Genomic DNA, 14,138 nt, shown 5'->3' with positions numbered 1-14,138 from the left:
TCATCAAGCAATTACCAAAAGCAGCGGCACATAAAATAATGGACATTAGATGTACGTACATGTCAAGGCAAAACCCCCTCGAGGGGAAGACCCAATCAAGATAATTATTCCTTTCAATAATATTCTTTGAGACTCTTCACCCTAGACCAAGACTAGACCTTCCCTCCACACCAAGTCATCCTCCCAGAATTTCGAGCTCTTCCCAAGAACTTACAGCTACTCGCAGCTTCTAGCAACAGTGAAACTTGGAAGACTTCGATCTCCCAATCCAAGACACGAAACAAAGAGAGAGAGAGAGAAACCAAAATTTCGATTTTCCCTGTCTCCTTAGACTTCCCCAAACTCGCATTCACTTCGATTTCCCGGCAGCAGACTTCGCACTTTTTCCCAGCTACAAGAGAACTTCGCACTTCTACCCAACAACAAGAGATTTTCACACTTCTCCCCAGTTACAAGAGAGTTAGAACTTGTGAGAGAATGATGCTCCAAATGAATTCAATGACCTTCCTTTTATAGGCTTTTTCTGGGGTCGAATGGGGTCCTTAGTCCGACTTGATCTTCTCGTAGGCCGACATGGTGTGGAAGTTCCATAATTCATATTTGACCCAATACTTAACCTTTTTACATAATTCAAAAGCCCAAGAAAGGTATCTTCAAATGTACAATAACTTTATAGACTCGGAATAAATCCTAGAAGTCCTCAATGGAGACTTTGACCTAAACATGAAACCCATGCTTTAATAAATCATCACAATAATAATAAAATAATTATTTTCTTTATAATACATTACATAATGACTCAAGTACATCCTTGAAAACCAAAAATAATTACATTTTCTAACAAAAAAAACAAACACTATAAATCTTTGTTATGATAGAGATTTCATATTTAATTTTTTTTTATTTTTCAAATTTGAAGAATTCCATAATTGAAACATTTTCCTATTCATAATGCTGGCAAGCATTTTTATTAAAAAAAAAATCATAAAACCAAAAATAACCCCTTAAAATTCTAACATAAACAAAATTCAACTATTTACAAATTAACCTAACATTCCTTGATTTACTGAATTGAAACCTTTTCCCATGCCATGTACTTGTATTGTTGTCCATGAAAAAGTATTATGGTCGAAACCTTTTCCATTCCCCGTACTTGTATTATGGCCCATGAAAAAGTATTATTGTCCCTGAAAGTAACTCTTGTATTATGGTCCATGAAAAAGTATTACGGTCCATGAAAGTAACTCGCTTACATTTTTTAAGTGAGCACGATTTAATTTTTGTAAATTTAATTTAATATTTTTTATTTTCTATATATTAATAGGAAATTCTTTCTTTTCGAGATGAAAAAGAAAAAAATGGAAACAAAAATAAAATAAATGAACGTGGTATAAAATCTGATTAAATTATTTGTATATTTATTTTAATACTTTTTGGTTTTTTAAATTTGTTAATTAAATTTATTTTTTTCCAAAAATAAAATAAAATAAAAATATTAAATTTTCCTTCTAAAAATTTGTGATATCTTATGTGTATTTTAGAGAGAAGAAAATAAACTACAAAATATCTCTATATGTTTATATAGTAAAAAAAATATGAGATAAACACAATAAAACAAATACTTTCATATTTAATATTTACTTAGTAAATAATACTAGATAAACAAGATAAAACAAATACCTCCATTTAACAAGGAATTTATACCTTCTAAAAATTGGTAATATACTACTTTCCAACCCATAATTAGATTAGTCACTATACTATCTGATGTTTATCTAGAATAGATAAAACAAAAACAAAAAATAGTTACCTCATATCTAACTCATAATTAGACATTATAATATATGATATTTATCTGGAACATAAAAAAAGCCAACAAAAAACTATGTAATGTTTATCTAATAAAAGAACCACTAGATAAACACAATAAAACAGATACCTCTATTTAATGAATTAATGTCTTCTAAAAATGTGTGATATCATACTTTCCAACTTATAATTAGTCACTAAACCATCTATGTTTTATCTTCCAAGGAAAAATCATAACTTTCATTATATATCTGAAAATTACATGTAAATGCTTCACAGGAAGCATATATCAAAATATCAAACTTTGGTGGCAAGCCACAGGGAAAGACTTTGTTACATCTTTGTAACCTAATATCCCACGATAAATATACAAGAGATAATCAAAATATATATAAGCAAAGATATATTTGTCAAAAATAAATCATCGCCAAAATCAACGCAGTGCTGCCCCCTGAGAAAGTTAACCACCATAAGGTCTATGGAAGCACTGGTAGAATTCATGTCCATTTTGCTCTTGAATCATCTCGTGGCCATGTGGTTGGTGTGTTGCCTCCTTGGATAGTAGATCAAAAAGTTGGTTCCTCTCCCTGTAAATATGATGACATGAAATGGTATCAAATTGAGATTTTAATAATAATACATCACCCAATAGGTTTCGGAGTGTGTTGTGACAAATAAATTGTTGATTGAACCAATTAATGATGAGTTTGGAATCTCCAAAAATCTGAAGGTGCCTGCATCCTTTTTCTTAAAAAATGAAAAAAGGTGTTTGACACTGATAAATTTTGCATAGTTATTGGTGCCTCTTCCTAAGCCCATTTTTATTTTGAAGTGATGTTCCTCATTGAGATATAATATTGCACCACCTCCACATCCATCACGCTGAGCAGATCTATCGAAATATGCCCACGGGGTTGCTTTGTCTATAGTCTCTGCAATTATGGTCCTGCTGGTACACTTGGGGTCATCCTCGGGAATCACATGATATAGAGTAGAAATGTGTGCAGAGGCAACGATCCAGTTGGGTTTCTTGTCATGGAAGATAAGCATATTCCTACCCCAACAAACCAGCGATAGGAGGTTTCGAAGCTTAGAGGGATGTGTTTGGTTCCACCATGATTCCCAAGTAGCTAAGATTGTATGTCCAGTCCAGGTTATGTTGATGTTCAATAAATGTAGCAAATGATGCCAAAATGTGATAGTAGAGAGGCAATGAAGGAAGAGATGATCAATGCTTTCTTTTGCTTTCCTACACATAGCACACCAATAGGGACCTTGAAAGGATCATCGTTGAAGATTGTCTCTAGTGGGTGCTTTGTTGTGCAAAATACACCACATGAAAAGCTTGGGCTTAGGAGGGATTTTTAGTTTCCATATGGGACGACACCACCATACCATAGCAAGTGTTTTTTGATCTACATATATGATGGGATAACCATCCTTGGGGATATACATGCCATGTTGTGATAAGATCCATATAAGTTCATCATCCTTGTCAAAGATTCTAACATGTGATTATGATAGTGCACTGATATAGCTTGCCCAACCCTGTTGCCATTCTGCAGGGATGTCGAGGTTGAGTGTCGATTTCCAGGCTTGTGAAAATATATAAGTATTGACCAGGGCAGTGATTTGATAAAGTGTTGTTATGCTTGTTTGTTCCAAAAATTGGATGAGTCAAGGTGGGAGGGAGTGTGTGTTGCCACAACCTGACCAAGGGTCCCTCCCAATACGAACCTGCCTACCCGAACCAATTCTCCATGCTAATCCATTTCTAATGTGCTCAACAGAAATAAGAATGGCACACCAGATCGAGGAGATATTTACCCTACTCCCATGCGGTCTCCTGATCCAATCGATGGGGCGAAGAGCACTAATATATTTCTTGGTGACCACCTTGGTCCACAAATTGTCTGTTGTAAGGACTTGCCATCCCAATTTTGCAGCAAGGGCTTTGGAAAAACAAGAGAGGTCTTTTAAGCCCCAACCTCCCCATTTCTTTGGCAGTGCAATAAGATCCCATCTAGTCTAGGCGAAAGTGTGTCCTTCCTTGGATATTTTCCATAGGAATCTGCAACATATTCACTGAATTCAAGAGAGTATGCCTTTGGGAATCCACGATAGTGACATCCAATATACTGGGGTCGCCTCTAACACTAATTTGATGAGGACAACACGAGCAACTCTTGAAAGCCATCTATGCTGCCAAATATTCAGTGTTTCTTCAATTTTGGCCACCAAGTGCAGTGGATAATTTTGTATTTATTGGGTCTAAACAAGAAACCTAGATATTTGAAGCCATCCTCAAATTCTAGGGAGGAGAAGAGAAATCTTCCTCAAATTCTAAGGGGGAGAAGGGAAATCACTAAAGGGAAAAATGAATTTCATGTTGTGAGCATCCCATAGATGATAAGGTGGATTTCAAATGATTACACACCATACCAGTGGCTTTACAAAATAGCTTGAGCACAAAATTGAAGCTCGTTAGATCAACTAAATCATCTATGTTATCTCCGGCTTATAAAATAATTTTCAAATTATTTGCAGATTTAATCTTATATTTTTTATTTTTTTTAAGTATTAATTAAAAAATATACTTTTTCAAAAATAAAATAAAAGAATTAATATTAAATTTCCCTATTAAAAAAGTATGACATTGATTATTATCTAGCCAAACAAATAAAAATTTAAAGAAAGAAAAAAAAAAACCAAAAACAGAAATCAAAAAACAAAAACAATCCTAACCTCCATATCTAGTGTTGATCTAGTAAAAAAACACTAAACACTATAAAATAGACCACCATTTAACAAGGAATATGACATCCTAATTTCCATCTATGCACCTCTTATATGGAAACTTATGTAGAATTTACTATAATAATAATAAATGAAAATGAAATTTACAATCAATATTATAACCTTAAACAAAAATGTCAATGGAAATCGCTAAAGGGAAAAATGAATTTCATGTTGTGAGCATCGTGATAAGGTGGATTTCAAATGATTACACATCATACTAGTGGCTTTACAGAATAGCTTGAGCACAAAATTGAAGCCCATTGGATCAACTAAAAAATGAATTTCATGCTGTGAGCATCCCATAGATAATAAGGTGGATTTCAAATGATTACACAACATACTAGTGGCTTTACAAAATAGCTTGAGCACAAAACTGAAGCCCATTGGATCAACTAAACCATCTATATTATCTCCTGCTTAAAAAATAATTTTCAAATTATTTGCAGATTTAATCTTATATTTTTTAATTTTTTTTAATATTAATTAAAAATATATATTTTTCAAAAATAAAATAAAAGAAGTAATATTAAATTTCCCTATTAAAAAAATTATGATATTGATTATTATCTAGCAAAGCAGGAAAAAACACTAAAAAAAATACCTCCATATCTAGTGCTGATCTAGTAAAAGAACACCAAACACTATAAAATAGACCACCATTTAACAAGGAAGTGATTCCTTATTAAAATATTTGACATCCAACTTTCCAACTATGCAGATCTGATATGGAAACTTATGTAGAATTTACTACAATAATAATAAATGAAAATGAAATTTACAATCAATATTATAACCTTAACCTTGTAGATCCATTATACAATTGTTTTTATATATTGTATTCATATTATTTATATATATAAAGATTTTGATTCCATAATAAAATAAAAATACATCATTTTCTTAAATCTAATTTTTCTCAAAAATAAAATAAATAAACAAAAATGAAATTTACAATCAATATTATAACCTTAACCTTGTAGATCTATTACACAATTGTTTTTATAAATTGTATTCATATTATTTATATATATAAAGATTTTTATTCCATAATTAAATAAAAATACATCATTTTCTTAAATCTAGTTTTTCATCAAAAATAAAATAAATAAAATTAGTTTTTCTCAAAAATAAAATAAATAAATGAATATTGAATATTTTTTTCAAAAATTATGATATCTAATGCTTATCTAGCTTAAAAAACACTATATAACAGATCTGATGTTTATTTAACAAAAAAACATTAAAAAATTATAATGTCTAATGTTTATCTCGTAAAAAGAGACACTAAAACAGATCTGATGTTTATCTAACAAAATCATATGTCCTTTTTTTCACTTTTACTTCCATTTTCAATTTTAAAAACCTACAAACATATAAAACAACAAATCACCTACTCCAAAAAAAAAAAAAAAAAATCAAAACACACCAAAAGTTCTCAAAATTTTAAATCCCTCATAAAAAGTCAATACACCATACAACTTAATTTTTTTTAATGTTATTAGTTCAACATATAAAGCAACAATCCCGGATGCGGGTGTATGTTGGAATTGAATTAGGGAACGGGAAGGCAAGTGGCTTTGCCACATGGCCATCCGTAAACCCGCACACAAAGCCATAAAACTAAATTACAGCAGCATTAAATGGCATTTAAGTTGGCACTCTAATCAACTCGCCCGCGTCTACCAGCCTCGACTCTGCATAATGGCGCCCTCAGGTAATTTACATTCCACCTCCTCTGTCTCTAATCCTATGCCTCTGAACTGCCATTGTCCCCTGGCTGCAGTGGAACCAAGTTCATGCACTGCTACAGGCAGGCGCTGCAACATTCTATGTTGCATTGAATTTGGTCTAGGTAATCATTATTTGCAAAGTTTTATCTGCAACCTTATTCTCTATTTTGAGCCCGCTGAACTTTCTATCTCTGAGCCGACCTCTAAACCCGCTGAGCCCTCTCAATTCTCAGTGCCGACTTCTCGCAGAAATTCTTTTCGTCTCTGCGTCATCATGCCCCAACTTCACCATAGAATGCAGAGCAAAAGAGGGAGTAACAGAGGCAAACTGCGTCGCTCTCCACCATCACCAGCGTCAAATTCCTCTACCCCCTCAACTCATTATGTCTCAAACAGCCATCCAAACACTCACAGTGGCAGAGGTCGCTCACGAGCTCTCCACTCCTAACCTTCACAAATCGCCTCTCCAACCTCTGACATCCCCTCCAGCGCACAGCAACCCCTTCACTCGGCCCAGTTCATCTATCGATGCTCCCTAAACCCACCACTCATAAAAGCCACCATATCAATTACCTTCCAAGAGGAGCCAGCCAACGAAGATGGACGCCCAACCTGCGAGGAGCCAGCCAGCGACAATGGACACCTACATTGCGCAAAGGAGAAGAGGGATAATCCTCAAGACAAGACTAATGCGGAGGAGAAGAATCGAGATTCTCAGATGAAGGGCGACACAGGTGCGTTGCTACAAGAATAAGACGACATGAATGCATACAGGTGTTTCATCGTTGAAGAACACCCGTGAACACCGCATGACACATGACTCGCCAGCACAGCGTGACACATGACTCATGAATCGCCAACATCGCATTACACATTACACATGACTCACCACGCGTCTTCGAGTTTCAGGTTTCTGGAAATCACGTCCATAGGATTATTTTGTGCATTTTTGAAAATTATGCTTGCTACTTTTTTCATTTGCTGGTTTCCCTTGGGCGGGCAACAAGTTCATTTTTGCAAATTCATTTTTTGGACTGGACTAGTTTCCCATCTCTAGGCAGTCTCAATCTTGTTTTGATGCTTTATGCCTTGAACCTTGGCACTAACCTACAAAGGCCAAAGCCTCAGTGTATTATTATGTTACAGTGATAGAATTTAGACTTCAAAAAAAAACATATAAAGCAACAAATCACAAACTCCAAAATTTTTCAAATCAAAACACACCAAAAATTTTCAAAATTTTAAATCTCTCCTAAAAATTCAGTGCTTCATATTTGTAATACTTCTCTCATACTCTATATAATCTAAAAAGAAAAGATTGTTTAGGTCTGGTTACCTTGGAACAAAGCATTTTTTCAAAATGGATCCTCTTTTCCTAAGAAAAGATTGGTTGGGATCTGGCTAGCTTGAAACAGAGCATTTTTTCAAAATAAATTTTCTTTTCTTTTGTGCGTGATTTCGCTGCCTTGGAATAAAGCATTTTTTCAAAATAAATTTTCTTTTCTTTTTGTGTGATTGGAGAAGGTCTTGCAATCCTGTTTCATTATCCACAAAGACAAAGCCAAAGACTTCCCACCCTCCCCTATGTGTCTAAACTTTCAAAATAGATCCTCTTTTCCTCTATGCGTGATTGGATAAGACCTTGCAATCCTGTTTCATTATCCACAAAGCCAAAGACTTACCCTCCCCTATGTGTCAAAATAGAGTCCGATAAAATACCCTGATAAATCAACCCAGTGGGCTTATTTTGATGGGGCACTCTTCATTATTCACAAAGCCAAATACCTCTCACCCTCCCCTATGTGTCAGAACAGAGAGCTTGATAAAATAACTTGATAAATCAACCCAATGGACTAGCTTATTTTGATGAGGCATCTCTTCATTATCCACAAAGCCAAAGACCTCCCACCCCCTATGTATCAGAACAAAAACCCTGATAAATCCCAATGGACTTATTTTGATGGGACATCTCAAAAAAATATGAAAAATAGAATGGGGTTTATTTTGAGCCTGATAAATCCCAATGAGCTTATTTTTCAAAATAAAAATATGAAAAGTGGAATGGGGTTTATTTTGATATCAACCCAAATCCCAATGGGCTTATTTTTCAAAATAAAAATATAAAAAGTGGAATGGGGTTTATTTTGATATCAACCCAATGGGCTGTGGGCTTATTTTGATGGGCATCCCAAAAGGAAAATATGAAAAGTGGAGTGGGGCTTCTTATTTTGATGGGGCATCTTAAAAGGAAAATATGAAAAGTGGAGTGGGGCTTATTTTGATGGGCGTCTCAAAAGGCTTATTTTGATGCGGCATCTCAAAAGGAAATAGGAAAATATGAAAAGTGGGAGTGCGGTATATTTTGATGTGGCATAAGTGGTAGTGGGAGTTATATCAGTTTGAGAAACGTTTCCACATTTAAAATATTTATTGGGATTTGCAAAATAAAGAGGATGCAATAAAATTCAAGTTTTAGTGGAGTTATATCAGTTTGAAAAACATTTCCACAAATTTAAAATATTTGTTGAGATTTGCAAAATAAAAAGGATGCGATAATATTCAAGTTTTTGGTGATTCTTTTCTATTAATTAATTGGACCAATGGTGCACAACTAGCAACAATCTTTTTCTTGCCCGAGGACCAATTTTTTCCCCGAGTTTGATGAGGTTTTGAAGATAAAATCAGAGTTTTCAGGAAGAAAACAACTCTTATGAATACTATCATAGGTATTTTATAAAGGAACAGGGCCTGCCAAATCCATGAGCTCTCTATTTTTCTTTTTTGCAACAGTTTCTATCTCTCTTGATAGACTACTTTCTTTAGACAGTTTTTGAAAGTGATGTTAATATTATACAAACTCTGAACATGTAAACTCTGAAAATGTAATAACAGACTTCTTCACAAGACTAAGTCAATTTGACAGATCCTCATCTGTCAAAAAAACTCATCTAAGTGTTTCCATTGATCCACAAACTAACGACCATAGAACTAATACTTCAATGGTAATACACAAACTACAAACTAACGACCAAACAAAATAATATTTCAATTGTAATACACAAACTACGGTCCACAAACCACAAATGAATCTTACGAATAAGAGTATTTCAATTATGGTACACAGACTACGGTCCACAAACCACAAATGAATCTTACGAATGAGGGTATTTCAACTGGGGTACAAACTACAAATGAATCTTACGGATGAGAGTATTTCAATTGTGGTCCACAAACCACAAATGTATCCTGCGAACAAATGTTTCAACCGCGGTCCACAAGCAACAAGTGCGTGAGAATGCAATACCTTTCCAAATCAAAAATACAGGGTACAGGGTAGAGTAGAATGGAATACCTTTCCAAATCAAAAATACAGGGTTCAACTGCGGTCCACAAGCAACAAGTGCGTGAGAATGCAATACCTTTCCAAATAAAAAATACAGGGTACAGGGTAGAGTAGAATGGAATACCTTTCCAAATCAAAAATACAAGGTACAGGGTAGAGTAGAGAGTATAAATAAAATAAAATAAATAAATAAAATTGACAGCCTTGAACGATCAAAGTATAAATAAAATTCACCGCCTTGAACGATCAAAGTATAAATAAAATTCCCAGCCTTGAACGATCAAGATGGAAAATAGTTATTGGAACACAAAAAGAAGAGTATATTGTACAACAATGTATAACAAATAAAAATTTAACTTTGCTTTCAGCGTTTATAAAATGCTGATAGTTACTGTCAATGCACGCGACATTTTAGATGTAACCCTTTTTGGAAAAATGACCGATGCACGACATTATTCTCACATCATCTACAGAATAAAACAATAAAATGTCAAATGCATGACATTACTTTCTCGCACTATTAATATAAAGTAAAAGTGAAAAGACTGTCACGTAAAAATAATAACAAATAAATAAAAATAAAATAGCGTGTTACGCCGATCTTTACCGTATCAAGAATTAATTTACAGGAATAATACCTATGACAGGTCCCGCCATCCACTACCAGTCACGGGTTCTCCCACTGGACCAACCAGAGAGCTTTACTCCTTACCAGTGTCACACTCAACCTATGTGGCCGGATTTTTGGAACTTACACTTCTCTCATCTATCTCTGCAATGCAAGGTAGGTTCCAGATAGATTTTCAGCAACTGCCCCGAAAATACCGCATGGTTTCCTGTGCCTTACCCGTAAAGGACTTTTCAACCTAAAATAATACCACCCATTGACACGAGATAGTAAATGGATCCTCCCGGGCAGTTAAAGCATGCCACCACACCCACACAAATCCTCAAACTTGTGTCCTTTCTGCCCGCAACAGTCCGCGCGTGATCGAGTTCTTTCAACTTTTTAATTATGAGCGCTAATGCAGACACAATTCCTGACAACTTTAATGGTGTGGAGCCACACAAGAAAGCAAAGTGAGAGGCGGCCACTGGTCAAATTTTTTCCAATCCACTGACAATCGGTCATTTTCAATTTACTCATTTAATGTCGAAAATTTTGACAATCCCACGAGGGGAATTAAAACAATCGTCCATTTTATTCATTCAGATGCGAGAAAACATTTTACGGTGGCGGAGATATATTTTGATATACAGAGTAAGAAAATAGAAATGAATCGTCATAATAGTATAATATAATGAAAGAATCCGCCGCATAATGCATAATCCTGCTCTACTTAGAAAGCTATGACAGACAAAAAACTACGACTCGGAGAATAAAACGGTGAAAAAAACGTTGGCCCCGCCAGGGCCACCCGCACAAGATCTTCCGACACAGATAAGCATCTTCCCCCCACTAAAATTAGTGGAGCGGCAGTGGTTGCTGACATTCTCACCACTGAACACCAGCAAGAGCCACTCCCACCAAAACTAGGAGAGTGGATGGCGTGAAAATCGCCGTGGCCGTGCTCCCTGACGCACTTGATCCGGGGGCCGCGCTTCCTCCGGGGGACCCAGCAGGCGTGCCACCGCTGGTAGTCGACGAAGAGCCGACAGGGCTGCTTGAAACGGAATGTGCGGGTGACCCGGCTGGTGGGCTCGATACGGCTGGAGACCCTGAAGGACTCGGCGTAGGAGCGGGTAAAGGCGGCGAAACCGTTGTCACGGGTGCAACCACCGGTGCTGCAGCTGGTGTAGTAGATGTTGGAGTCGGTGTTGCCTTTGTTGGTGCCGGGGTAGAAGCTGAACAATCCCACAAATCGAACATGCTTAGTAAGGCCAAAAATATGGGCCTGTGGCCTGACATTTTGAGGAAATTACTAGGTTAATTGCTTACCTGCAGGAGCTTTAGCCGGAGCCTTTGAAGTTTGCGGTGACAACGCTGGAGAAGACACTGTTAAACAAATATAAAATCGGATTAACTTGGGAATGAATTATTGTTGGGGTAAGAAGAATGAATTGATAAAATATGTGCAGAGTTCTAGTTCCAATTTCCATATGTTAGAAGATTGCACAGTTTAAAAGAATTTTCAAGCTGCAGTAGAGTAACGCGTCTAACCTCTACAAGTGCCGCCATGATTTTTGGAATCGACACCTGGTCAAAATCTACAATTTAAAAACTTAAAAGAAATACTAAGAACCGAGCATGTCTTACCTGGAACCCCGAAGGATGTTAAAGGAGCTCCGGCAGCTGCACACAGCGCAAATAAAGCAAGCTTAAATAGAAGTCCAAAAAAATGAAACAAATTCCAACTGGAAGCGTTTGAATGCTAATCCTTCAGGGGATGAAACAAGTTTCAACTGAAATCGTTTGAATGCTAATCCTTCAGGGTTTTAACCAAGAGTGAAAAGTTTAAACAACAAACTGCACAGAAAAGGCGAGAAAATACAGGGACAAAAACCAGAGTGAAAAGTTCAAACAACAAACTGCACAGCACAGGCCATTGTTGCTCTTCAATAATGAAAGAGAGAAGCTCATTGCAAAGAAATTGCATACTCCCTCTATTTCAACCCGATCTTCGAGGAAAAGATGGACCAGAAATCATTTTCTTTAAAAGGAGTTTAGCAAAGTAGCATACGACAGATTAGGGAAAATAAAAGAGAATCCTGAACTTCCATAGAGATTAAATAAACGAAGTTGTAATCTTTTTAAAGATCGAACACCACTTTTAAAAACCATACACCGTCAAACAGTTCACCACAAATATATTCCATTAAACTAGACATTTGTTTTTTGTATACAGAGAAGATAAAATGGATAATCTATCTTGGTAGTCCAAGATAATTTAAGACCTAACCAGACACAAACCTGAAAGACGCATTGCTTCAAAAATAATTGACAAATATTCCGACAAATTCAAGAACGTACTTTTCTCTTTAAAGACGCAGGTAAGCATTATAACAATACTCCGGATGGTTTTACAACGCGGTGTGAGAAGCAGAAACGGTTCAGAAAAAAACAAAAAATGATTCAACAACAATATATTAGAATTTGACAGAATATTTTAAGCGGCATAACCGATAAGGTTCAATAGTTCATGACAGAAAGAAACCTTCTTTGCTTGCCTCGCCAGACATTAATACATTAATAAGTGCCTTCCGACAGGTCGACGCGTTCCATGTATGAAAATAATGGAAAAATAAGAGATAACTTGATGTCTAAATAGTCAATGTAAAAGGTCAATCCAACCAGACCAAAAACCTGGACCGGAGCGTTAAAGGTCCTATAAAAAGACTTCATAACTGGCCGAAGACCATCAAAACTGTAGTTACATGCACACAGAACAGGGCAAGGACCAGACCTATTACTTCCATGGAAGCCATTAACTGAATCAAAGCTTCTAAAGATGACTAAATCAGTGCCACAAACTACCAAGGCGGTATAGCGAGAATCTTCTGGAAATATAGTCTCAAAAATGCCAATTTCCGCAAAGAAACACCACCGCACTTGGAGTTCTAGTCAGGGAACACTGCCATTCACAGTCCGTATCAACTCACACAGTAAAGCAAAATTATAAAAACCTAAACTCACCTGCGCATTGGCTTATGGGCGGCGTTTTGACATTGCAGGCCCCAGGAAGAGCCAAGGCTTTTGTGCGATTGATAGGCAGCCCCAGGTTGTTATTACCAGATAGAACTTGGCAGAGGCAGAGCACCTTAGTAGAAACAATTGAAGAGAGCGCGGTACAACAATCATTGCCCGGCTTCGTTTCGTTGCTGTTAGTCGTAACAAAGCTTAAACATGGAGACAAGCTGGTTATAGCGCTGGTACAATCTGAAGAAGACGAAGAAGAAGGAGAAGGCGCCTGTGCCACCGCTCCAACTGCCATAAAGACAGCCACTAAAGCAAAACCCCATGCGTTCTTCCCCATCCTAAAGCAAAAACCCCTACAGACCCCAAAAAAACAGCCTGGTAGCAGTATAAGTTTACAACACAGAAAACAGACTGAAACGAGAGAAGACTCGCCTGGTACCGTATACACGGTATGCCCGAGGCAGGTTCTTTATATGGTAGCGGTGACCGGCATGTGGCGCGTCTAGAGTGGGTCAATAACCACGCAATTTCGCAATAGCGGTTTCGTGATGTCATACGCGGTGGATTTATTCTTTTCCAGTCTTTGACGCCAATTTTCTGCATAAACTCCCAACTACTTAGGGCAATCGGACTACTCCGGTGTTCTCACGGCATCTGACTTGGAAACCACTCACATTACCGCCTCTGTAAAGTCTCTCCTTTCTAGAAAAGTCTGAACCGTGACTGGCTGGTATTACTCAAACCGGCTATTCTCCTTCCGTTACAATGAATATAACTACATTATGCGAAGCTTTTAATTTTTGTGTGAAAGGGTACTAAG

General features: G+C 36.4%; 1 protein-coding gene across 1 annotated transcript; it reads right to left on the bottom strand.

The window, feature by feature from the left end:
* Positions 1-10,864: 10,864 nt before the first annotated feature.
* LOC149166489 (uncharacterized) lies at positions 10,865-13,773 on the bottom strand. Its single transcript, XM_089432637.1, has 4 exons — positions 13,316-13,773; positions 11,939-11,974; positions 11,621-11,677; positions 10,865-11,526 (listed from the first exon to the last, which is right to left on the bottom strand). Exons 1-4 carry the CDS (start codon positions 13,653-13,655, stop codon positions 11,177-11,179), a joined length of 783 nt encoding a protein of 260 aa, XP_089288763.1. The 5' UTR covers positions 13,656-13,773; the 3' UTR covers positions 10,865-11,176.
* Between the last annotated feature and the right edge of the window lie 365 nt (positions 13,774-14,138).

This window comes from Pinus tabuliformis, chromosome 5_1 (genome assembly GCF_031772625.1).
Source record: "Pinus tabuliformis cultivar Carrire ecotype Pingquan chromosome 5_1, CPIR1, whole genome shotgun sequence".
Lineage (NCBI taxonomy): Eukaryota > Viridiplantae > Streptophyta > Pinopsida > Pinales > Pinaceae > Pinus > Pinus tabuliformis.
This window is presented reverse-complemented; position numbering and strand designations above follow the sequence as displayed.

Excerpts from the sequence above, each read along its gene's own strand:
- LOC149166489 (XM_089432637.1), bottom strand. The coding sequence starts at position 13,655 with ATGGGGAAGAACGCATGGGGTTTTGCTTTAGTGGCTGTCTTTATGGCA. Across the intron at positions 11,975-13,315 it reads GCCCATAAGCCAATGCGCAG|CTGCCGGAGCTCCTTTAACA; the intron begins GTGAGTTTAGGT and ends CGCTGTGTGCAG. Across the intron at positions 11,678-11,938 it reads AACATCCTTCGGGGTTCCAG|TGTCTTCTCCAGCGTTGTCA; the intron begins GTAAGACATGCT and ends TTTGTTTAACAG.